This window comes from Ananas comosus, linkage group 13 (assembly GCF_001540865.1).
Source record: "Ananas comosus cultivar F153 linkage group 13, ASM154086v1, whole genome shotgun sequence".
In the NCBI taxonomy this organism is placed as follows: domain Eukaryota; kingdom Viridiplantae; phylum Streptophyta; class Magnoliopsida; order Poales; family Bromeliaceae; genus Ananas; species Ananas comosus.
In genome coordinates, this window is record NC_033633.1 from 1,089,884 (window position 1) to 1,115,262 (window position 25,379).

Sequence of the window (25,379 nt, forward strand, 5' to 3'; positions counted from 1 at the left end):
GCATTAAATTATGAAAAAAAAGAACCTCATATACACTCAGTATTTCTGGACGACTCGACATCAAGGAGAAGAAAGTTAAGGATTGAATAAGACACCAGAAGTCATACAACCTGACAATTATGTATTTCAGCAGAAAGCTAGTCTTTGTTGCCATAAATTTTGATTCCAATAATCATCTCACAATGCAGCTGTCGACACAAAATGATAACAAGTTTGTGGCCAGAGATGTGGGATCGGTGCGTGCATTCTCACATCAATTCCCTCGCAATATATCCATTGCTACTTTCTAGGAAAAGAGAAGGACAAAGTTCAGTATTCAAACGACATGAAATTTAGCATCTTACAGAATTTTCACACTGACTCGAGAAACGAATTGAAAAAAAAAAAAAAACCGCTCTACAAATTGATAAACATGAAGTAGCCAAGGTAAAGACTAGGAATTTCCACTCAATTCATACATTTTAAAGCTACAAATTAAAGAACCTTCATAACGGATCATCGCAAACAACAATCTGCAAATGAGATTGATCCTTATTCCCCACATATGGCCTAACAAATGCTCTTCTCCACCACACTTCAAAAGCTCTTCGCATGTTTGGGCAATCATCCTTTTTGTTAAGAAAACAATCGAACCATCTCAATAAGATTTCTTGTTGTTGGGCCATCGGCAGTGTCAGAATAGTATGGCAAAGCCCATCCTCCACCATCTTCTTATCAAAGCTCCTAGAAGCCCTTCTCATCCAACCAAAGTCTTCGTAAAGAGCTTCTAACCACGTCTTTAAGAGAGAAATCCTCACATCCTTGGACACTAAAATGTGGCCTTTACCAATCGCAATACAAATCTGAGCAGTGATCGAGCTAATCTCGTGTCTATACATACAGGGGATCTTCGAATGAAGTTTAGCAAGCTCCTTTTGATCAGCCCAATGAGAGACAAACTCGCCGGCAATCCTATTACTAATTAGAATCTCAACAAGCCACTGCAAGTTATCGGCTTCGCGAGCTATTTTTTCCATTAGAGGCCCCTTTTCCTGTCCGGCTTTATCTAAACTCACAGCCTCAGACAGTACTAGCAACAAAGAATCGAGACATTTGTGGCAGAGGTGGTAAAGGGCTTCTCCCAAAAGCTCAAACTTTTCACAGTTGGTGTGAGGTTTTTTATCCTCGGTAAGCAACCGAGATAACAAGGACTTCATTTCTCGACGAGCTTTCTCGTCCTTCGATTGTAGGACAGCAGCCAAAACCCTCATTAGAATGTCGTCAGAAGTAAAAGATGCGGAAGGCTCCTTAGAAATTCTATGTAGGACTTCGATTGCCGGAATATGATGAGGGAGATGACTAAGAAGGGATACCACTTGTTCCTCCTCATCCTCAGACCAAGGTACGGAATCCAAGTAGTCGAGGCATGACGCGATTCCAGAATCAACCATTAGATCAATAGAAACCTGTACAAATTACAAAATTTTAGATATAAATCGAACGATTTCATCGAAAGTTTCCTAATTTGTTTCCAACTACCTAATCATTCCCTTCTAAGTTCTACCTACTGGGCGGCAGAAAATTAAGAAAATGATCCACTTACACTCTCGGCCTATTTGGCAAGAAGTAAAGCTGTATGAAGAAGCACTAGCAACTTTTTCATTGGTATCCTCCTCTAACTACTGCTTCCAGCTACAGTAGAACCAGGAACATCAAACTATTTGTAGCTTCCTTTCCCACCTATTTGCCAATGCAAAACTACACTATTCTTCAATTGCACTTATTTTTAATCTTAATTAACAACCCAAACCTGTGATTGTTTTACATAACAACACTAGCACCCATTCTCAATTACACAAACACACACACACACACACACACACACACACAAAAGAAAAGAAACTTACAATTAATCAATCCCTTCTTCTTCTTCTTCTTCTTCTTCTTCTTCTTTTTCTTCTAGTAAAAATGAAGAGATCGTTCGGATTCGTTGGCGAGGGCGAGGGCGAGGGCGAGGGGGAGAGCATCGGCACGATGGCCGGCGTGCTGATGCTCATATCACGCAGCAGCGGCGGGCGCGGCCACGTGTGCGTGGACCGGGTGTTCGAGTGCAAGACCTGCAACCGGCGGTTCCCGTCGTTCCAGGCGCTGGGCGGCCACCGGGCCAGCCACAAGAAGCCGCGGCCGGGGCCTGCTGCGGCGGTCGACGGAGACGGTGCAAAGCCGAAGATGCACGAGTGCTCGATATGCGGGCTCGAGTTCGCCATCGGGCAGGCACTCGGCGGCCACATGCGGCGCCACCGCCCTGTCGCTGCCGCCACCGCCGCTTCTGCGGTGGCCCCTGCGGAGTTCGGGTTCCCGCGGGGAGCGCTTTCGGAGAAAAAGAAGAGGGAGCTGTGGTTCGACCTCAACGTGTCGCCGCCGGAGGCGGCGGAGGACGCGGCGGTACTGGGTTTCACCTTTGAGCTCTTGGATAAGGGCCCCATAGTGGTGGGATAATCCAATTTCTCTTTTCTATCTAATCATAATTATAATTATAATTAAGATGCTTTGTTTTTCTTTTCTGTTTTTGGAGTTTTTTTTTGAGGAAGTAGTGATGGTGCTAGCTTCTTGAAGTACACAGGAGTTAATTGTATTTTATAACTCCTGGATTAATTAACCGGCTTAATCTACTACTATGTAATTTTGTTACTTTAGAGAGCAAGCTTTAACGCCTCCTTCTTAGTTTTAATTTTACCAATGATGAGTGAATTAACGCGCTTACGTAGTACATGTTGTTTTTGTTTTTTTTTTTTTTGAGCTCTTGGATAAGGGCCCCATAGTGGTGGGATAATCCAATTTCTCTTTTCTATCTAATCATAATTATAATTATAATTAAGATGCTTTGTTTTTCTTTTCTGTTTTTGGAGTTTTTNAGAAAAAAGGGAGGGGAAAAAAAAAGTCACCTTGAGCAGTGCGAGAACCCTCTCCACGGGCTCCCCCGCGAGCCACTTCCTCGCGTCCGCGGAGTACATCATCCCCACCACCCCGAGGAACGCCTCGGGATCCGCGCACTCCTCGAGCTCCACCGCGGCGCCGCGGACCCCGGCGAGCCGCGCCGCGAAGAACCGGCTCCGCGCCTCGAGGACGCGGCGGTGCGCCGAGAGCGAGGCCCGGGCCCCGTCGGCGGAGGCGATCGAGAGCTCCACGTCGCCGGGGCCCTCCGCCGCCACCGTCGCCGCCACCCTCTCCCGAACCCGGCGAGCGCCCCCTGCTGCTGCTGCTGCTGCTGCGGCGGCGGATGCGGATGCCGCGTCGCGGCGGATTCCTCGCGCGCGATCATCTCGAAGAGGGTGGAGCGCTTCGGGGAGGGGTGGCTCGCGGGGGAGTAGGAGTAGGAGGAGGAGGGGGGCGGAGAGGGAGGAGGAGGTGGCGAGGAGGAGGAGGAGGGAAGCGAAACCCTAGGCGAGGGGAGGAAACCGCGGCGGAGCATGGCGGAGACGTCGCCGAGCTTCTCGAACGTTTCGGCGGCGGTGGCCATTGTAGAGAGAGAGAGAGAGAGAGAGAGAGAGAGAGAGAGAGGGGTGTTATAACTACTGGGCGGTCAGGGGATCTTCAGATGTTTTTATTGGCAATGATGTGCTTCTGCCCGTGAGAAAACACACTACTAGTTACCGTTTGGTTCGGATATAAATAAGAATTAACTATTACAAAAATAAGTACAAATATAAAAATAAAAAAAATATTATTTGAATAAAAATTAGATTGTTCTCGAAAATAAAAATAATTTTATATAGAAAATGAAGGTGTTGGTGAAAGTAACCGAGAACTATTATTCTCGGATAAAAATTTAGCGTTTGGGTATAAAGGAAAATAAGGATCTATTCCTATCCCTATCCCCTAACCAAACCAATCAAATAAATTTTTTAAATTTATTCATACTAATTATAATTATAAAAAATATTATTTTTATTATATTTTTTAAAAAATATAATTAATTTATTATTAATAATGTGATGTAAGTGTGATACAGTAATTTTTCGTGAGAAAGAAAAAAAAAAAAACAAAAAGCAGGGACAAAAGGAGGAAAATAAATTAATACATAAGAATAGTGTTCTCATTTGTCAACGAAAAGTATGAAAAGAATTTGTTAAAGAATCTATTACCGTCCGGCTTCTTAACATAAATGCTATTAATTTCACATCTAATATAATTATATAACTTTTTTTTTTCATTTTTCTTGATATTACTTATATAATGCTATTCAATTAATAATCCACGTACAATGAGCAAATTATAATTTATTCTTTATTATTATCTAATTACTTAGGAGAGTTTTAGAGGTGTAGGATCAAATGCGGAACCAATATTGGAATTACCCCTTTCAGTTTCAACAAGCAACAGCTTATCTGCAGAATAAGAAAGGGAATGTTGTCAATAATTACCTCATATTTCTCCTTGGCATGATGACAATATTATCATTTAATTAAGAGAAACTGAGAAATGTGGAGTTGTTTGATGATTTTGAGTGGAATGAAAGGGAGGGTGGTTGATTAAAATACCACATATTTGGTGGCAAAATTAGCTAGAAAGGTATTGTGGTGAGGTAAGTGTGCACAATATTATACGAAAAAGATATTCTATTAGTGAGATACGGCGGGGACACGTGACAGCTAAGGACAAAGTTTTAGGCAAGTGAGGTGTCACATATGAAATGGCAAGTTTGTGTTGAATATATTTTTGACAAAAACTAAAGAAGAGGAAAATGAGTGATCATGGTTTTAATTTCTTTGTCAAACACACACACACACAACAAAAAAAATACTGAACTAAGAATAAGCAAAGCTCACAAGTTCAGGATGTGCTTGTTCCGCCACGGATGTGCGCTTGATCTCGACTTTTACTGCAGTAGGGGATAAAGTCGCGCTCCGGAGCCGGTGTTCGTAGACGCTGCGACCGACCTCTGAGTTCATCGATCTCCTCCAAAAGTCGAGGATCGGTGTTCGTAGACGCTGCGACCGACCTCAGACTTCATCGATCTCCTCCAAAAGTCGAGGATCGCAGTTCGGCAAGGTGAGAGACTTCTGCTGATCCGGTGAAACACAACCACGCCCTCGGCCCGCTTACTTGACACTGTCCCTTGCAATCTCAAAACCATCAAACTAATCCCAATTCTAGCAATCAAAAGGTTCACCAATTCGTTCCAGATTAAATTATTCACTAATCTGTTTCATAGTTCAATAAAAACCAGGCACCATCACTCTATGCTAGTTTTAGAGGAAGGAAACCAGGTAGGAAACTACTTAAGTCCTGAATTAGAATGCATGCACTCCATAGCACCCTTTCTCATCATTCTTGTTATAAACAGTTTAGGCTATGAGCTTCGAATGATTTACAACCATAATAAATCGATCGTACATTGGTGGAGTAATCGTCGCTCCATGAAAGTGGAACATTGCTTGCTTTGTTTTAGCGGTTTTCCCGTGAAATGAAAATATACTTGCAGAAAATTAAGACAGTTTTCCAGAATTGAAGTGAACATCACTCAAAAGACAAAACTAGTTGCTATCATTCAACCAAAGTATAACAATATGTAGTATATCGCAGATCGTACTCAATAATCAGAAACTAATCAATCGAAATTATCATATACGAGTCGAAAATTTTGCATGCTAATCAGAGAAGAACGACCAAAAAAACTTGGATCTAAATGAAATGTAACGATTCAGCCCACTAAAATTATTGTTGGGCCCAAACCACCGGTTCAGAATGCTTTAATCCAGTAGTTAATATTAGAACTTTATATTCCCATTCACAACTCATTTCTCATCCTGGGACTATAAAGGGCATTACAGATGTTTAAGTCTCTTGCACATCATAACACACGATTGATCATCCAAGATGAACAACTTCATGTAAAGATCATCACTCATTCAATATGTAACAATCCAGTTTTAATCTTATTCCGAACAATTCAAAACAGGATGTCACCGCACAAGTAGAACCAAAAGAAAGCAACAAACACACGTCCTAACATCATATCTACCAATTCACTGCAAAGCGCAGTCAAATTAGTTTGCCTAATAGAAAGATAATTTAATTGTTACTGAAGAATAAAATACTCAACTAACAAACCAGCAATTCATCAATCTATGAAAATGAATTTCAAGCCACATATTATCTATTTGCATGAGCAAATAGACAACTGCAAAAAGGGCATAGATCTCCTGCAGACAGATAATTACCATTATTCCTGCCAAATCAAATTTATCACTTGATGTTTGTTCAATCGAGACTTTTGAACTAAAACCCACCTGGTGTTCAAGTCTATGCATTATGCGATAAATCCCTTCCACATTCAACCCAGGAGCATAATATAAAGACCAAAGAGACCAAGATTCAAAAGATCATCTCATTTGCCGTGCATCAAAAGCCAGAGTAATCCTTACATTCTAACTCTGGAAGCTCACCCCATAACAAGTTTGAATTCTTCAAATTTTCTTTTTCCTTTTCCACCTATTGCATAAACCAGAAGAAGCCAGGTCTTACAGGCTGGGATGCCAATCCATCCTACTGCGTCAAGAATTCGTAACTGCTCACGGTACACAGGTAACTAAACTTCAACCTGAACTAAGCTGATTGCGAATAAATAATAAGAATTTTACATGTACTTATGTTGGCCAGAAACTTCTCTAGCTCGACCCTCACGGCCTGGTAACTACGTCAGACTTACAAGAAGTTGGGATGCCTTTGAGGGAACCAACTTCAACTACTACAAATCAAACTCTGTTTCTTGTTCTCAGTAAGGAAAATTGCTATTCAGCTTCAAACTGAAAATCAAAGTGAACCAAATACAATTAGATAATTTGGTTCAGTTTGGCTCTCAATTTGCTTTTGTTCGATCCGAGCAGACAATTTTGTTTTGGTTTGGTCTTAAAAAGGTATAAGAATAATCGAGTGTCGAGATGTATAACAGTTTTTTCTTACTGAATAGAGACATCATGCAATGACACAAAAAATTTCAGAGTTGCAAAACTGAACTATAACATTTTTGTTGTTCTAAATCTATGCAGTATACTGCCACAAAACTACAACCATGATATAGAAGACCAAACAACAGAGAGAAGAGCTTCTCGTAACCGAATTCCTCACCGATTGATGACAAGTGCTTCGTGATAAAGCACAGAGAATCCTCTTTACTTGGTATTCATCATGCTAAGAATAAGATTCAGGAGCTCACCTCTCAGCTCGCGAGCTGCATTTCCATCCACGTCCTTCCTCAAATCGGAGAACCACCTCTCTCCCTCTTCGTCCCTACGCCCCTTGCGATACCAATCGCACACCGCCATCGCGATCGCCAGAACGAAGAAACCGCAATCGTAGCCGTTGCCCTGCTGCGGCGTGGGGCCCTCGACGAGCCGCGCCTCGTCGTCCCCTTCGCCGACGAAGCCCTTGAGCGCGCCGTAGAGCCGCGCGGCGGGGCCGCGGTTCAGGCCGCGGCCGCTGTCGTGGTGGACGAACTCGCGCGCGGCGGCGTGGTATACGAGGAGGCTCCAGTGGGATCCGCCCTCGGCGAGGGCGACGTCGGGGTTGTCGTTGACGGCGAAGAGCGCGAGGTCGCGGTCGCGGAGGCGGAGGGGCTCCACGGCGTCGGCGGCGTCGGGTGCGTTGGCGATCCAGAAGGCGACGGAGGGCGAGACGAGGAGGAGGCGATCGCCTCCGCGTCCACCGCCGCTGAGGATGTCGCCGGCGCCGGAGAAGGAGGAGGAGAGGTGGGCGAAGAAGAAGTCGATGAGGCGATCGTTGAGGTAGTGGGGGCCGCGGAGGATGGAGAGATCGGAGCGGCGAAGGACCACGTCGCCATAGCTGAGGATCTTATCGTCGGCGGAGGATGCAGCGGAGGTGGAGGTGGTGGGTTTGGAAATGGTGGGAGGCATCGGGCGCGGAGGAGAAGGTCGAAGGAGGGAGAAGAGTGTGATTGGAATCGAACGCTCTGGAAGGAATCAGAAGCTGGAGCTCGATTTTGGCCTGCTTCTTCTCTCCTAGACCGCGTCCACCACGTCACCTGTAGACCGTCCAATCCCTTATATCGTTTTATTTCTCACAATTATTCAATGTAGAATTAATTAATTTAATTAAAAAAGTTTATATTACAAGTACATTTTTTTAAAAAATAAAATACTATATTATTTCTAGTTAGATCTGTTATTATTTTACATAACTCAGTTGAATTGATTTGAAATATACTTTATATGGTGTATTACTATGAAATAGACTATCTTCGAAATTATTTTTTTTAAAAAAATTCTCTCAATTCAGTGCGCTAATAGACAGCATATTTTTTTATATTAAATCTCAAATCCAGTTCTAAGTTCTAACTCATTTCATATTTTAGATACTAAATAATTAAAAATAAAGGACAAAATGTAACGATCTAATTGTTTTTTTTTTTTTTCGGCTTCCACTATCTTTTAATAAAATATTTTTTTAGTTTAAAAAATAAATAAAAAAATTAGTTTAAAAAATAAATAAATAAAAATCAATGGATTGCTGGGTTTAGTGAGAAAAAGTTGTGGAGCTGTGGAAAGCAGTTCAAAAGGCGGTACACTGATGACATGGCAAACCAAGTCGTAGCAATACTCCATCTTTCACCAGTTTAAAATATTAATTCACAACTATTAAATTCAAATCTGTTATTTTTTAAAGTAAAGAGGAATAAAACTTATCTGAACCAGTTTGAGTCGATTATCGAATCTTTTAAAATTTTAATTAGAGTATCTAACCTAATATAAATAAGTAAATAAATGACATTTACTTTCAAATATAAACTAATTATTTTTTAATAAATTTATAATTATAAAAATAACGTAAAGCATTTACTAATTAAATATATAAAGATAAGCAATATTAAACGGTGTAAATCTAACCGAATAAAAAATTAGCAAAAAATAAATAATCCATTTAAAATGATTCATAACTAAGATATTTTAGATATGTTTTTACATATTTCAAATTTAAATTTTAATTCAGACATGCTAGGTACGTTTTTACACTTTTCAAACAAAAAGTTAAAAATGCAGTCACGTGACAAGTCACACCGCTCCGCGCTTGCGCCGTGCGCACACGAGCGCGGCCGCTTCCGAGCTCCCGCTTATTAACCCAACCATTTACTCCTTTCTCTCGATCTCTCTCTCTCCTCGGGCGACGAACCCCCTCGCCACGGGGAAAGGAAAGGGAAAAGAGGTTTTGGGGTTCCCACCTCTCTCTCTCTCTCTCTCTCTCTCTCTCTCTCTCTCGCTCTCGCCGTAGCTTAGAGAGAAGGTGACGCAGGGAGGAGGGCGAAGCGCGGCGACATGGACGACTACGCGAGGGAGATGATGGAGCTCAAGACCCTCGTCACACGCACCCTCGAGAAGAAGGGCGTACTCGCTAAGATTAGGGTATCCGCGATCGATCGCCTCCTCTTTTGTTCCCCACATTTTCCGTGAATTAGGGTTTCGGATCTTCGTTGATCTCTTCAAATATGCTTTCGTATCGTTGTCGGTTCTAGATCTCGTCGCGGATCAGTGTGTGACTATGGTTTGATTTGTGTTTTCAAGCAATTATCTAAGTGATGGTGCTTTAGGGTTTTGAACTTGTGCTGGGATTTCGTGTGGTTCAGTATTAAGTAGTGAGTTTGGGATTGGTAAGGAGGAATGCTGCAGTACGGCGGCCTAATTCTGGTAGATCTTGTCGTCGAATTGATTTGTCTTTGCTTGTGATTTGATAGGATATGATTTGTGCTTGATGACGAAGTTCAGTAAAATGCATGCCTAGAATACATTTTCCTTTTGGGTTATTGTGTTTCTCTGCTGCTTTTTGAATTGATTACCATAGAGAGAAGAACAGGCTAAGGATCATACATCTGTAGACAGCAAGTCACATTGCTTTAGTACTTCTTTTAAAAAAAAGAGAGAATGACATTGGAATTTGCTGCTCTTTTAAAAAAAGGACATGGAAAAATTGCTGTACAATCTCAAATTTATTTAGGCTGTGAAGCATTGCTAAAGATGTTGTTGAAGTAAAACTTCATAATCACAATTTTGAAGCGCCTATTTTGGTATTACCCGATTATATCCTCTCTAGTCATGTCTCATTAAAATAACTAACTTCTATTTGGTGCTTTGTGCTGAACTTCGCTAGGCTGAGCTTAGGGCAAGCGTGTTTGAGGCCATTGAAGAAGAGGATCGAAATCTTGAAAACGAAGAAGGCGTGAATCCTGCATTACTTGGTAGTTGCAATGATCGAGCAAAGCAGTTGCATGCCTCTCCTTCAGGTTTGAGCTTATTATCTTCACCAATGTGATGATTCATTTCTTGTTTATCTTTTGCTGTTGTTAGCGCATATTATATAGGCTGATTGTCAGGTATGACAGTGTACTTGGTTCTCTTGGCAGCGCGAGGCTAATTGGAGCTTTAGCCATTGCAGCTGGCATTTAGATTTTCAGAATGTTTTTCTGAGTCCAATTGTGTGAAATAAATCTGAATGCGCGATCTGGTGGCTGCTTTATAGTCATAGAATTTTAGTAGTTGAAATGGGATAATTTATCATGGTAGGTATTTTGTGGTTCTTCTTTTTCCTACTAATTTTGTATTATTTGGCCAAGGACAAGAACCTATCACAACAAATTTTACCAAATCTATGAATAGTTGTCAATAGATTATCATCTAACATGGACACTTGCAATAGGATACTTGTTTTAATCCTCCTTGCATTGAGAAAAAAGTTATCCTGAATTTTTCTTACAGGAAGACTATTGGAAGCACTGATCTGTGAGTACTTGGAATGGGCCCAACTAGGTCACACGTTAAAAGTTTATTTGCCCGAGTGTAACTTGGTAATCATGTAATCTCTCAACTGTTTTCAATCCTCCTAGTTGAACAATATTTGGTATTGTACAGAAGAAGAGTAGTTATTTGCACCTTTATGTTTTGTAATCCAGCCAAAGGACTTCTGGAAGGCTGAATTGAGGGATTTTAATAGCAAAAATGGATCTGACTCAGAGAGAAGTCCCGAAAGTGGGCCGATGCTTCTCGATGTTCTTGAAGGATATTTAAAATTTGAGGTTTGCTCTTCCCTGTTTCTTCTTCTTCTTCTTCTTCTTCTTCTTTTTGTTGGATTTTGATTGTGAAACTGAAATTACTGCAGCTGAGAATTTAGTTCATCTGTGAAAGTTGATGAACGTGTCTTCTAGCAATTTTATATTGTAGAACATGTCATACAGTTGCCTAATTTTGTTTTGCTGGATACTTGTATATCATCACTCTGGATACTTGTATATCATCACTCTGGAGATATTGCAGTCTACCTGTATTTCGCTTTCAGGTCTCATGGTTTCCCACAGTATTTTGGTCTCTGTAAATAATATCTCTTTCTCTGAGAAGGTCAGAAGAATAACTATTTGAAGCTTATTATCACTGTGCAATTTTAGCGTTCAGATGTAGCTTATGTTGATATGTAACTATGATAATTCTTAATTTATGTATAAATTGGTGTGAAATATCATAATAGTGCAAATTGAGAACTTGGGAGTGTAGAATTACGTGAAGGATATGAGCATTATTATTATCTTCACATGAGCATATAAAAATATAACCCGTCTTTTATTTTGTCTTCAAAATTTGTGTGCTAGGTGTATTGGTACTGTGGAACTGTGAACACTTAGTTAGGAACTGTGATCTTTTCTAGCATGTATACAATATTTTGCATTTAAATTTTGCTAGACATGTATTGATTAACTAACATGAATTATGGACTAATTAATTAGCCCCTAACCATGTCTAAAATAGAAGATTGCCAATGCCAGAAAATAGTTAGGAAAGAAACAGCAACTTTGTCATTTGTTGTACAATCCTCCTGTTAAAAAGCATCTTTTTATTGGGAGGTGATTGAGGAAGCTTTCACTTTCTTTCCTTCATGTTAATTATCAGTATGGCCAAAATGAAATCTTTCATGAACTGTTACTTGAGGGTTAATGTTTTCTCTCCAAAGGAAATGTCTGAAATGATTACATTTCATTCTTGTGCATAATATGGTTCTTACTGATTGACATATTAAAAATGTTAGAACACATTCATGGCTCAATTTTTGTTTTAATCTGTTTATTAATTATGATTTTTTGTTAAAGAATTTATCGCAAGGAAGGATGCCTGGAAGGAGAATAATTAACCCGGAGACTGACTCAGTATCAAACACAGAATCTAGAAACATCCGGAGGCCGTCATCTTCCTCTGCTGTTGGAGGTTTGCCTCCATTAGGAAGGTAAATTTGAACTTATGCTTTTATTATGATTCTAAGTTTAGGACTAGCGTGGACAGTTCTCTTATAAAGCATATTGTTTTGCCTTTTTTGGATATCAGGCCTGTCGTAGCTATGCAGTCATCAGGTAATTGATATATAATCTTTATGCTACCTGTTCTTGTCTTGTGTTACCATTTTATTTTAAACCTTCTTCTCTCAGATCGAAGATTGGGTTCTTCGGTACCGAATTTTCGGAAGGATGAGTACAACTGGAGATATGATGCTGATGATATTTCTGAGGAGGTGATTCGAGCATCAAATGCTTTAGAGCACATTCAACTGGACAGAAAACCTCGGAACTTAACTACATCTTGGAGGTAATTTTGCACTTGACCCTTTTCTTCTTCTTTCCTCCCCTTCCACCAACTTCTTTAAGGTATATGTGCATTTTGTCGCCTCTATTAGTATTCCGCTAGGTGATATCTATCAACCTGCTCATTGTTCAGTGGGGTTGAGTGATGATTTTAAACTGCCGCCTCCGTCAGTATTGCACTAGCTGACATCGATCACCTTGCCCATAGGTCAATGGGGTTTAGCACAGGTCTTAAAATTTGTGTTTAATAATGCAAAAACTTGTGATGTTTGAAGGAGTTTTCCTGCATATTTAGCTTCATCTTATTATTGAACTTCTTTTTGTAAAGCATGTCCTGAGGAGATTTACCTATTTGCAGGCACGCCGGTGATGGTATTATGGAGGACGATGCTAAAGCCGATCATCGCTAATGTCAAATTTTCGGTTTGTTGCTCTAATCCTAATCCCTTTTCATCTCTCTACTTGTGTGAATGATATTAGAATGTATTGACTGGTCCTTGCAAGATTATTACTGCTGTTGGTTAGTTGGGTGCCTTCTCTTTGTTGCAATTTAACTTCAGATGGTCATGTAAGCTGATAATTTGTGATTTTTTTACGCATGCCGATTTTCCATTCTCTATAGGGAGCCATCCAGGAATCTCTATGATCAGTATAACTAGCAATAAGTTTGGAACATCCTTATATATGTGCAGCATTTGTATATCTGTGCAACCATTTGCTTTATCCACCCTTCATGCATCTCATGGTTTGATAGTTGGTACCTGAAGGCTAGTTGCTTCGTATTTTTAGCTAAGTTCATTTCTAAAAAATAAATAAATAAATGAAATGGTATTAAGCGACCATTTTCTCATAAAAGAAATATTATGTAAGATGCACGTTGTTAGGGGTGCAGTGTTCACAGGTGCATCAGGTCCAGTCAATAAGTTCTCCATCATTATCAGGCGCTCTTTCCGTGCGTTGCACCGTATTGTGGTTCTTTTTTATAATGATGAATATGAGAAAAATTCTTTAGGCCTTTTTCTTCTTATGCGGCCGGCTAATGATGGAAACCAAAGACTCTGTAAAACCCAACACGTTGGTCTCCACCGGCCATTGCCAATGTCATAGTCGAAGGCCCTCTTTACCAAGTCTCTATGCTTGGGTCGCTACAGTAGTGGTTACTTTGTTCTTTCCATTTCTCCCGTGTTATTAATGAGTGGAACGAAGAGGTAGAACATTAGGGACCTGTTTGTTTCTGGGAAAATGGAAGCAGGAAAGTCTTTTTCGGCCGTTGTTGTGTTCGTCCTAAATTAAATTTCTCCGTAACATAAATTTTTTTAAAATACCGTAATTGATTTTATTCTGGATAGTGTCCAAGTCCAATATAGGATAAAAACGTGAAAAATAATAAACTGATCGACTGGTGAAACTTTTTTTCATTCTTAATTGTGTTGTTATAAAAATTTTATAGTCAAATAAAATAAAAAATAAATAATTGCAGATTTAGTATCATTGGTTTTTAAAAATCAAATACATTGAAAGGGTTAATTTGAAAATGATTTGTGGACAAAATAAACAGTCCTATACTCTCCTGGCAACGTCTACATCCCCTGTCACTGTCTTCTTTGCTGGAGGAAGTTTACAGGTTATAATGCCACATTTATACCACGTCATCAATAATAAATAATTTAACTCTTGAATTCTAAAAATTTTTCTTTTGCTGGTGCTTAGTTGGGGAGCATTTACTGGTGAAATTCACGTTGGTTACGTGCAATGCCTTGTTAAGATTCTCCATTTTATGGAAGGGGTTTTTTCCCTTTTTTTTTTTTGGTTTCTTTCTTTGTATTTGTCGAACAATTCCAAAATGTTCAATATTTTGACTGGTTGATCAGGAACTTAAATGTATGAATTCACAAAGTTTAATTTTAAATTTAATTTAATACATTCCACTCTAAGGCGAGTCCGGAGTCCGGACCCAAACACGACATATTGCGTGAAATTTGAGTCCGTATCGGATCCAGACCTGTTAAATATTAAATTATATGTATTAATCTTAGGACTTGTTTGGTTCAAGGGTGGAATTGAAATGAATAATGAAATGAGAATGAATTGGAATGGTAATTGAAATGACCTACTCCCCCAAAACGTTTGGTTTATTTGTAGATTGGGAATCGGAATGAATTATTCATATTTTATTGTTTGGTTCGTATAAACTAAAAAAATTATAGGATACTATAATACTAATTTTACTCTCAAATATAAATTTATATTATTTAAAATTTATGAAAAATATAATACTATTCTCTAATAAATTTTTCAAAAAAAATATCAAATTTATTTTTAAAAACTTTTATTGATGTGGTTTAGGGATAGGGTTTTGAGAGAGGATAGGTTTTTTTTTTTTTTTTGATGAGAAATGGGTGAAGAGAAGGAGGGAGAGATGGTCACATGAGCTTCGAGAACTTAGTGGGCTTTCGGAATGAAATCTCAATCCGGACTAGAAGACTGGAATTAAGTTGAAGACTAATGGGTCATTTTCATTCCAGTCCGAAATAGAAATCTCAAATCGATTCATGCGAACCAAATAAAACTAATCAAATTTTAATCAAATTAATTTTCATTTCATACCCAAAATGGATGAACCAAACCAGCACTCAAGGTAATGGCTATTCGAGCCGTATATGATCCGGGTCCGAAATTCCGCCGCCCCTAGTTTTTAGTCTCTACTCGCAAATCCACGCTGCGAAGTCGTCGCTCCACTGACCGCTTCCGCCATCCTTCTTGGTATGCAAGCAAGCGAGTGCGCTTTTCGGGCCCACTTCCTCCTCTCCGGCCCCACACCCCCTCCCCTCCCCTCCCCTACCCTCCCTTTATCAACACCCCCACCCCGCGCTTTCGCTCTCCTCCTCCTCCTCCTACTCCACCGCGTTCTCTCTCTCTCTCTCTCTCTCTATCTCTCTCTCTCTCTCTCTCTCAGCTCCATTAATGGCGGCTCACGCAGCTCCCTCCTACCCAGGGAACAAGCCCTCGGGGAATCCCTACCCTCGGAGGGGCCAGATCAAGGCCAGGATCGTCCGCGACCTCATCTCCGCCGTCGCCTCCATCGCCGGCCGATGGATGTCCGCTGCTGCGGCGGAGCACGCCGGAGTCAGCCGCAGCGCCGCCGCCGCCGATGTCTCCGCCGCCCCTCCGCCGGAGCAACTCCCGATGGCCGTCGTCTGACTCGCAGAAACGGAACCCTAATTCGACCCCGCCTCTCTCTCTCTCTCTCTCTCTCTCTCTCTCTCACGTATCTCGTTGCTGATTATTTTATCCGATGCAACGGAAGAAGAAGAAAAGGGAGCGAGAGAGCGATTTGATGATTCGAATTTCTGTGGCTTGTGTTATTATTTTCATACATATTCCGCAGAATTATTCTAATTTTTGTTCTTTTTCTCTTTTTTGGGTAGGGATAATTCTCTGTTGCTGATGTTTTTATAAGTATCAGAGGGTCTTTTTCCTTTTTCCTTTTTCCTTTTTCTTTTTTCTTTTTTCTTTTTTCTTTTTTTCGAATTTTCAGTTCATATAGTCTTTTTTAAACTAGTTTTAGGTAAGTGGGGGGCGATCTCTGTTGCTGTTGTTTGTTTTCGATTCAGAGGTTTGAGGTTTTAGTCATTACCTCTGTTGTGTTATTACATATGTATGTTTAGTGTGCTCGTATGTAACTTAGTTCTAATACTTTCTTCTTTTTTTTTTGCATCATCTTTTGTTGAGTTTTTTTTTGTTTTAATATTTGAATCTATTGAATTTCCCATGCGCACAAAGAAATTTGCTTCAAAACATAGCATAGAGATGAAAGCAAAAAAATAATAATAATAATAATCTTAAGTGTGTTTTTTTTTCCATATTAAATGATCACCAAGCATGTTTAATTAGTGAGCGAAATTGCAATTAAATTAGAGCTGAACTATCATAATAAAGCATAGTTCTTTTATTTTTCATTTAAATTTTTTACCTTAATATTGATATTAATGTAGTCACATGAATTATATAAAATATATCGATCGAGTTCGTAAAAGTAAACAGGGCAATTAACTTTTGAAGTATCAGAATCATAAAATGACACAGATCACATAAACTAAAAAGATTATATAGTAAAATTATAACTTTTAATATTAGATAGTTGAATCATAATAGATAATCTATTCAGATAAGTTTCGATTTAAAATAGTAAGATTCAATACCACTTTTCTTTTCAGGAGCAAATACTATAAGAAAATTAGATCTCTCTTTCTCCATTTATTGGTTCAATACCAACGAATATTTTGGGAAAAATATTCAGCCAATCAAATGAAAGGCTTACTAATTCCGAGTCCTCTCCACTAATAATTTTTTTTTTTTTTTTATTTGAAACCAGGTACAGGGTCCAGAAGATAGGAAAGAGAACAGAGCCAAGACCAGCTCAAATACAAGTATGTTAGTAACCAACTAAAAGAGATAGCACTCGAACCAGAGACAAAGGATTAGAAGTAGACGACAATCTTAACTTCCTATCGCAGAGACAAAGGATTAGAAGTAGACGACGATCTTAACTTCCTATCGCTGAGACCCATTGCCTGACCGTGTCATTGATTACTCTTGCCAGATTTTCGCTCCATTGTACCTTGTTATCGAATAATCTCCTATTTCGCTCTTTTCATAACTTCCAACATCCCGCTGCGACGCAGAGATCAAAACTCTTTTTTGGTTCCCCTGTTAATAAATTTCTCGAGCAGCACCAGCGAGCCGCTAACCCACCTGGTGAGGTGGACATCTGATGTTGCGCTGTAGAAGCAAAACGCAACAACAGAATCCACATTGATTTGGCATAGTAGCAGTCTAACAGAAGATGCTCCATTGTTTCAGAGTTTGAATTGCAAAGCACACAAACAGATGGACCGTACCAACCACGCTTGGCTAGAGCGTCGGCTGTCAACATCTTATTTCTCGCTGCAAGCCATAAGAAAAATTTGACTCTAAGAGGTACCTTCAATATCCACAGAAAGGGGATTTGGCGGTTGTTGATTCCGTCATAGATCAGGAAATCATAGGCGCTTCGTGCAGTAAATCGTCTAGATATATTCCATCGCCAGGAAATCAAGTCCGAAGAAGGCTACGAAAGAACCAAATTGCTAATCAAATTGGCAAGTTGATTAAGGTCCAGACATACTTCGGATTGTTCCGGTGTGCAGAAACCCAGATTTTGTTGCGACCCAAAGCGTTGAATCCACTTATTGACTGAGAGATGGTTGCGGGTTGCAGCTGCAAAGAGGTTGGGAAAGCGGTTCCTTGGGATAAGATCCCCACACCATTTCGCGTTCTAGAAAGATGCTAACTTCCCACTACCTAGAGAAAAGTTGACCGATGTAAGGAACGGAGCAGCAAGCTTGAGCAAACGCGGTTAGGTCCAGTACTCGACGTTTGTAGTGTTTTTGCATTAGTAGCTGGACCCCTGGCAAGTTTTGAGAGTTGTAGAAGCTCCGAAGACCCTTCATTGCTAATCAAATTTCTCAGTCAATTAAAAAAAACAATTAAATTAGCTACCCTTTATTCACCAATAATGCATTATTGACTGAGGGTTGTCTCTAATCTAATAATTTAATAATTATCATAACAATTTCTAATAATTGTTGACACTTTGGCTCCGCATTACATTTCGTCCTAATCAACATTATATTAAATTAAATTAAATAATAATTATTTTTCAAAAATTTAAATTAGAAGAAAACGGTAATTTCACGTTGGGAAAGATGTAAACTTAATTAAATGAGAGGAAATATCACAAGTCGAACGAAATTTGAACTCAGAACCTTCTGCTTTAATATCATGTTAAATAATATAAAATAACTATTTAAAAAAAAAAAACAATAATTTTTATATATTTTTTTATTTAATAATATATACCCAAGGTTTTAAAATCTACTCGTGCCAATACTATAAATAAAATATTTCAAATAAGTAAAATAACTGTACTCAGTAAATGATCACGCATTAATGATCGCGCGCGTTGAACACTACACGAAAGTCAAATGAAGTAATTGTTGGATGTAACCCGCCTAATTTATTCAATGTGATATATAAAAATACAGTCAATCTATTCTAGTCGATATATAAAAATACGGTAGATTTAACGGTTATGATGTATCTAAACACATCCTTAATATATGGATGTAATTTAACATTTTTACATTAAATTATATATAAACATATGACATACAAGAATTTTAATTTAACCATAATTTAATTTTCTGTGATAGCTCTATTTTCAATAATAAAAAAATTAGACTCAAAACGTCTCGCTCTTTTACATATTGCGAACGAGGATAAACCACAAGCAAGAATTACCGTCTATAATTCGGGTACAAAAATCGAAATCACAGCAGAAGATACGATTTTAGTTTTTAATAAAGTTTTAACATTTGATATCAAAGCCATATCTTTCGCCAAATTTTCATTTTTATATATTCCTTTTGATTTTTTTTTTATTAAAAATAAATAAATAAATAATTTTGTCGATTGGTTTGCATTAAGGGTGCGTTTGGTTCGAGTTATCCTGGCAGGATTACAGGCAATCCTGCCAGGATAACTATGTTTGGTTAATCCGCTATGTAATCTAATCGTTAATGTAGGATTACAAATCGAGCAGGATTATATCGAAAATATTAACGGGAGGGGAGTCGTGTATCTTGCATTACTGAAATCCGTTAATACTACATATTATGTAAAATAATAATTTTACCCTCAAACAACCCCAAATCTAATTAACGGCATTATTTTCATCTCTCTCTCGCCTTCCCCCCGGCCCTCTCTCTCGCACGCCGCTTTCTCTCGCTCTCTCTCTCTCGACGTCTCTCTCTCTCTCTCGCACGAACACCTATCATCTTCTATTGCGTCGTCCTCCAAAGTAATCATCACGATCTCCTTCCATCCGTTCGTCATTTTCACAAAAAATAATATTCAAATGACCGCAACAAGGGTAATTTTGAAAAAAAACTATACTTTTATGTCAGGATTACTAAATTTTATAAACTGAACCAAACATATTAATGCTATAAATACTGTAATCTAGTATTACATTACTGTATTAAACCAAACGTTTTAATGCAGCATTAGTAGTAATCTCACGCCGAAATCTAAAATACCTGGATATGTCGAGATATTTTGTAATATTATATAACTCGAACCAAACGGGCCCTAATAGTGATATTGACTAGACTCGATCAAGACCGGCGTCCGGAGGAACGACGTCATTAGCCTAGCCGCATTAAGTCGATTCAAGAAGTTAAAAAAAAAAAAAAAAAGGAAAAAAAAAAAAAAACAAGAAGAGAGGTAGGGAGTGTCAACCGGTTTCTACCAGAGCCGCGCGGAGGCATCACACATCCTTCGGCCGCCCTTGGCGGGGCCCACGTGTACGGCCCGATTAACCCCATGGGCGGCCAGGAGCACCCACTTGGATGCGGTCAACAAAAAAACAAAAAAAAAAAGAAGCTGCCGGGACCCTGGAGCATCCAAGTGGATGCTCCCCAACTTGGATGCTCCCCAACCAAAAAAAAAAAAAAAAAAAAAATATATTTTTTTTACTGAAAAGTGAATATGTATAGTTTTAGTCTATAATTATTTTTTATTATGTGATTCGGTCTTAAAAAAAATTATATATAAAATCATGTATAACGTTTCGTATTTATTATATATAATTTTTATACTACTCATTAATTTATTTATTCATGACTACTATATAATAGTATACTTAGTTTAATTTGTATGGTATATTTTTATTATTATTCTAAACACACAAAGGTGCTCATAAAAATAGAACAAAGTAAATAGACTTTATATAGTTTATAACTCTTGAGTCATATAAGATTGTTAAAAAAATTATTTTAGACTTTAATTCTTTTCCGCTACATTTTGAAATAATATAAAATTTCGGTTATTTAATATTATATATAGATTTGTGAGATCAATTATGTGTAAGAGTAGCCATAGCATCATAATCATGATATGTGACCACATACTGTATTTTTATAAGATAATATTGAATTAAAGTTAACCCGAAAATTCGTACGGATTTCTAGTTTAATTTTAATAGCCATTTCAAGTTATTTGTATTTTTCATTATACTTAGAAATAGCCACAGTATCCTATAGATTATAAAGAATACATAAAAATTTATTGACATTGAGTCAAAATTTGACCATTTATTGCAATCAAATAAGTAGTAATTTTTGAATTTTGACTGGAATAAGATAATAGATTGAATTTTTAGATAGCGATTTTCTCTTATACCTACAGATACAGAAATCTCGTTATTTAGAAATTAGCTTTCCGCTAGTCTTGTTATTAAAATAGATAAATTATATGTGTGTAGTGCCTTTTTCCACAGGAAAATAAAATTTATCTAATATAAAAATTATTATCTTATAATAGGCGATAAAAGTTATATATTTTTTTTGTTCTTACATATTCCTTCTCTACTGCATTTCTTAATGATGTTTCTCGTATTCCTATACTTATTGAGGACAACTATTCTGATTGGAAAGTAATTATTTCTTTATTTTGGGCTATATGGATTTAAATTTGGTTCTGCGCGTTGAGCAACCGTCTAAAGTCGTTGGGCTAATGACCTCACAGAAGAAATTCGCGCAGAAAAAGTGGGAGCAATCCAACTGCTTAAGCTTGATACTCATAAAGTTTAGAGTATCAAAAAATATAAGGAGATCAATTTCAGAATGTGATAAAGCCAATGATTACTTAAAAGCCATTGAGAAGCAGTTTGTCTCCTCCGATAAAGTTTTGGTGAGTGCGCTAATGAAGCAACTTTCGGGCATCAAGTACAATCGAGTTAAGGGTGTGCGCGAGTATATCATAAAAATGCGGAACATAGCAGCTTAGCTAAAGGTTTTAAAAGTTGAGATTTCTAACATTTTCTTAGTCTATATAATTCTAAATTATTACCGTCTGAGTTTGCCCCTTTTAAGATCTCCTATAACACACATAAGAATAAATGGTCAATAAATAAATTATTGAACATGTCTGTTCAAAAAGATGAGAGACTTAAACAGAAGAAGTTGGAAAAATTATAATAGAATCTGTTAATCTGGTGACTCGATGCAAAAGAAAAAAGTGAAAATGTGCCTTTAATTATAAGAAGTCAGCGCAGTTGCCAATAAAGAATTCTGGTAAAAAAAATTAATGTTATTTCTGTAAAAAAAAATGGCACATAAAAAAGGATTGCTTGAAGTATAGAGCTTAACTCGAGAAGAATGGTATTAAAACTATCTATATCTATTATGAATCTCATTTAATTAATGTTCTTAAAAATATATGGTGGATTGACTCTGACACTACTATATATATCTCAAATACCATGCATGATTTTTACAACTAAAAAATGTTGAAGCAATCGTAGGAAACTTTATTTTAGAACTTACTACTGGTTTTGTACTTGAATCTGAGGATATTTTTTATATCTCCAAATTTTTTAGAAATTTAGGTTTCTAAATTAAGAAATAAAGGTTTCAAGTTTTTCTTTTGGAAAGAATCTTTTACTATCTTCTCCGATAATGTTATTATTGGTAATGGTTGTTTGGTGCCTAATCAAATTTGTGTCGTCTATACGGTATAAATATATCACTAGATCAAGTAGGAGAATGTTGGATGTGACCCACATAATTTATTTAAGGCGATCTATAAAGATAGAGTAGGTCTATTCAAGTCGATGTATAAAGATATGGTAGATCTAACGGTTAGAATGTATCTGGACACATTCTTGATAGACAAACATGATTTAACATATTTACATCAAATTACATATAAATATGTAACATACTGAAGTCCTAATCTAACACTAATTTAATTTTCTGTGACGATTCCATATCCAGAAATAAGAGAATTAGACTCGAAACGTTCCGCTCTCTTGCAGATCGCGAACAAGAACGAACCACGAGCAAAAATCATCGTTTACAAATCGGATACGGAAATCAAAATCGTGACAAAAAGTACGATCTTAGTATTTAATAAAGTTTTAACAAAATTTCTCATCAACTGTATTTATATCAAATATATAATATGTGTTACAGCTTGAGTTTCACACCTTTTTTTTTTGTAAAATAAATAAAAGAAAAAACTATATCTCAAACACCAACCATAAAATCTTTAGCCAAGAAGTTTCCTAGATGCGGATACAAATCTTTGAATTTTATTATAATATTTCTTAGCTTTTGAGCTAAATCCCTCCATCAAATTGAATACAAATAACAGTATAAACATCTCCTAACTATTGCGTGAGAAACTTTTAGTAGTCTTATATGGTGATTACATAGGAATTTCAATCAAATTTAACCAGGAATTTGGCAAAAAGAATAAAAATTGCAAAAAAGAAAAATGCAACTAATTGTAATAATTGAAAGAGTATTGGAGACCAAATTAACTTCTATTTTGGAGTAGATAAATGGGACTTGAGCCCAAATTTTTGGAGGTATGAGTCATATATGGGCCAAATAATTAATAGGCCCGGATATTTTTCAAGCTCTTCTTCTAGGGTTTTGAAACATGGACAAACAATAGACAATGTTAGGTTGTTTTCATACAAACATTAGATGCATATAACACCCTACTAGTTTCACATTTAATGGAAAGAAAAAATTATGCATGAATATATAAAAAATTAGGGCTCTAATAATAATAATAATTAAGATTAATTATGTTGGACAAGGGCTATGTCATTACATGATTAGTAATAATTCCTAGCTTGTTATTTTCATTGTGCACGCGTCGCTACCTAAGTATCTTTATAAATATTTTATTCGCTTTACCTTTTGATTTACTAAAAGAAGATAGAGTTCTAGTTTTTTTTTGAAATAAAATAAATTATTTTGTAATATAAATATAAAAAAAACTTCTACCTACACAATTTTATTCTGATATTCAAACAGGAATTTAACCTTTGTCATTGATTTTAAGTTATAAACTGGCAAATGAGAGGTGAGATTTCACATGCAATCTTAGTAGAGTGCTCGGCATCGATGCCTCGTTAAGGAGCTCCCGATCCGCTGCTATTTGTTAGTTTTATTTCATCCAATAATTTGTTGGATATTATTTGGGCTAAATTATAAAAAAAATTATGTAAATATCTACTTTTTTTTTTTCCCTCTCTGAATTTCAAAAACTTATATTTACTCCATTAAAATTTTCAGAAATACTTTAAGGGAGGGTACGTATTTATGGAGATGACAAAATAACCAAGTTATCCTTACTTCTTCTATAAAAAAAAAAAGAAAAAAAAAATTTTAATATATTTCTATCATTTTGAAGAGTATTTTTTTGTATAAATTATAAGAAATTGACAGAACAGTAATAGAACGCTGACCGGTAGGGAGGGGGAGGGTTAAATGCAATAAATGTGGAGGGGGTAAAATACATATTTTTAAAAAATTGAAAAAAATTTAAAAAAAATATTTATAAAGAGATTTTTGTGATTTAGCTTTTTTTTAATACTAAAATAAAAATAAATCCTAGAAAGAAGCATTATATATCTTAGATATAAATAAAAATGACACATAACTGGAGAATTCACAGCAGTTTTTTTTTTAAAAAAAAAAAATTTGGTATTGCCTCATCATCTCATGCACCCAAGATTCTATGCATGTACAACTTGTAAGAGGATCACTAATAAAGTGCCCTACTATTTACTACTACTAGACCTGCTTACTCAGAATCAGTACACACCTGCAATCCTATATTATGTCCAAAAAGAGAATCATCATAGCTTTATCTGCTACAAACGTTCTACTATTACTACATGGAGGGGGTATCGAGGTGCCATCACATATTCACATCCTTATTATTAGTTTATTGTAGAGTCCTCGATCCCATACTTAACTCTTGCTTCTGATTTTTTATTCCTTTTTTTTTCTGTAAATGAAGGTAAAAGTTGGCCAAGTTTTATTTATTTATTTATTTATTTATTTTCTTTCGAAAATACAAATCACCCTTTGATTTATTTCTGAGCGTACAGCATGACTCTCTCTCTCTCTCTCTCTCTCTCTCTCTCTCTCTATATATATATATATATAGAGTTGGACTGCGCTACTATTAGTAGCAAAATTCTATTGTTGCTACCAGTTTTTTAGCCTTTGGATCAACTCTTTTCATTATTTCTAACCATTGGATTAAATGCTAGCTGTGGCAACTTGTACTAGATCTGGTAAATTTAATAGATCTTTAGTTTAAAGTACTAAAAAACCGTAGTGATTGACTTGCTAGTTTCCCGGTGTTTTAAATATTAAAATTTCCAGCTATACCACGCAAACGAGCAAATTGCCATATCTTCTCAAGTTTAGTTGATTTAAAAATATTTTTTTAAGAAATTTAATAAATTTTATTCTAGATATGAGATCTAGAGTTTATATTTTTAACATAGCAGTGAAAAACTTTCTATAAGTGAAGGTCAGTAAATAAAAAGACAAGTGAATTACCTGTTCTCTTGTTATAGCTTTTACACACTTTAAACTAAAGGTCTATCAAATTTATCAAATCTAGTATAAATTGCCACAGCTAGTAGTTAAACCTTCGAGATAGTAGCTTTTGTTTAGCCATCATTTGGCTCGGCAAATGATGGCTATCATAAGATCGTTTTGAGATATATATATATATATCTTAATCCGACCTTATGATAATTATCATTTTACGAGAAAAACGATAGTTCAAAAATTGGGAACCTACTTTTTAACATCCCAGTCCTACTATAATCAGCCAATCTTAACTCACCAGG

General features: G+C 37.1%; 4 protein-coding genes across 6 annotated transcripts; 2 read left to right on the forward strand and 2 right to left on the reverse strand.

Moving 5' to 3' along the window:
• On the reverse strand, positions 125-3,499 carry LOC109719669 (BTB/POZ domain-containing protein At5g60050). Its single transcript, XM_020246450.1, has 3 exons — positions 3,461-3,499; positions 2,925-3,419; positions 125-1,445 (listed from the first exon to the last, which is right to left on the reverse strand). The coding sequence occupies exons 1-3, from the start codon at positions 3,497-3,499 to the stop codon at positions 486-488; spliced, it is 1,494 nt and encodes a 497-aa protein (XP_020102039.1). The 3' UTR covers positions 125-485.
• Positions 1,863-2,543, forward strand: LOC109719466 (zinc finger protein ZAT12-like). The gene has a single exon (XM_020246172.1). The coding sequence runs from the start codon at positions 1,948-1,950 to the stop codon at positions 2,476-2,478; it is 531 nt and encodes a 176-aa protein (XP_020101761.1). The 5' UTR covers positions 1,863-1,947; the 3' UTR covers positions 2,479-2,543.
• LOC109719465 (NEDD8-specific protease 1) lies at positions 3,585-8,071 on the reverse strand. Of its 3 annotated transcripts, none has more exons than XR_002218710.1 (3): positions 7,199-8,071; positions 4,809-5,091; positions 3,585-3,603 (listed from the first exon to the last, which is right to left on the reverse strand). XR_002218710.1 is itself a non-coding variant. In XM_020246171.1 (2 exons), the coding sequence occupies exons 1-2, from the start codon at positions 7,893-7,895 to the stop codon at positions 4,928-4,930; spliced, it is 861 nt and encodes a 286-aa protein (XP_020101760.1). In that variant the 5' UTR covers positions 7,896-8,071; the 3' UTR covers positions 4,669-4,927. The 3 variants fall into 3 exon arrangements, 1 of the variants encoding a protein (XP_020101760.1); XR_002218709.1 differs by lacking the exon at positions 3,585-3,603 and adding an exon at positions 3,899-4,367; XM_020246171.1 differs by lacking the exon at positions 3,585-3,603 and having other exon boundaries at positions 4,669-5,091.
• LOC109719736 (protein TONNEAU 1a-like) lies at positions 9,132-13,312 on the forward strand. The gene is made up of 8 exons (XM_020246534.1): positions 9,132-9,398; positions 10,141-10,273; positions 10,746-10,834; positions 10,940-11,062; positions 12,125-12,258; positions 12,357-12,382; positions 12,458-12,614; positions 12,969-13,312. The coding sequence occupies exons 1-8, from the start codon at positions 9,312-9,314 to the stop codon at positions 13,018-13,020; spliced, it is 801 nt and encodes a 266-aa protein (XP_020102123.1). The 5' UTR covers positions 9,132-9,311; the 3' UTR covers positions 13,021-13,312.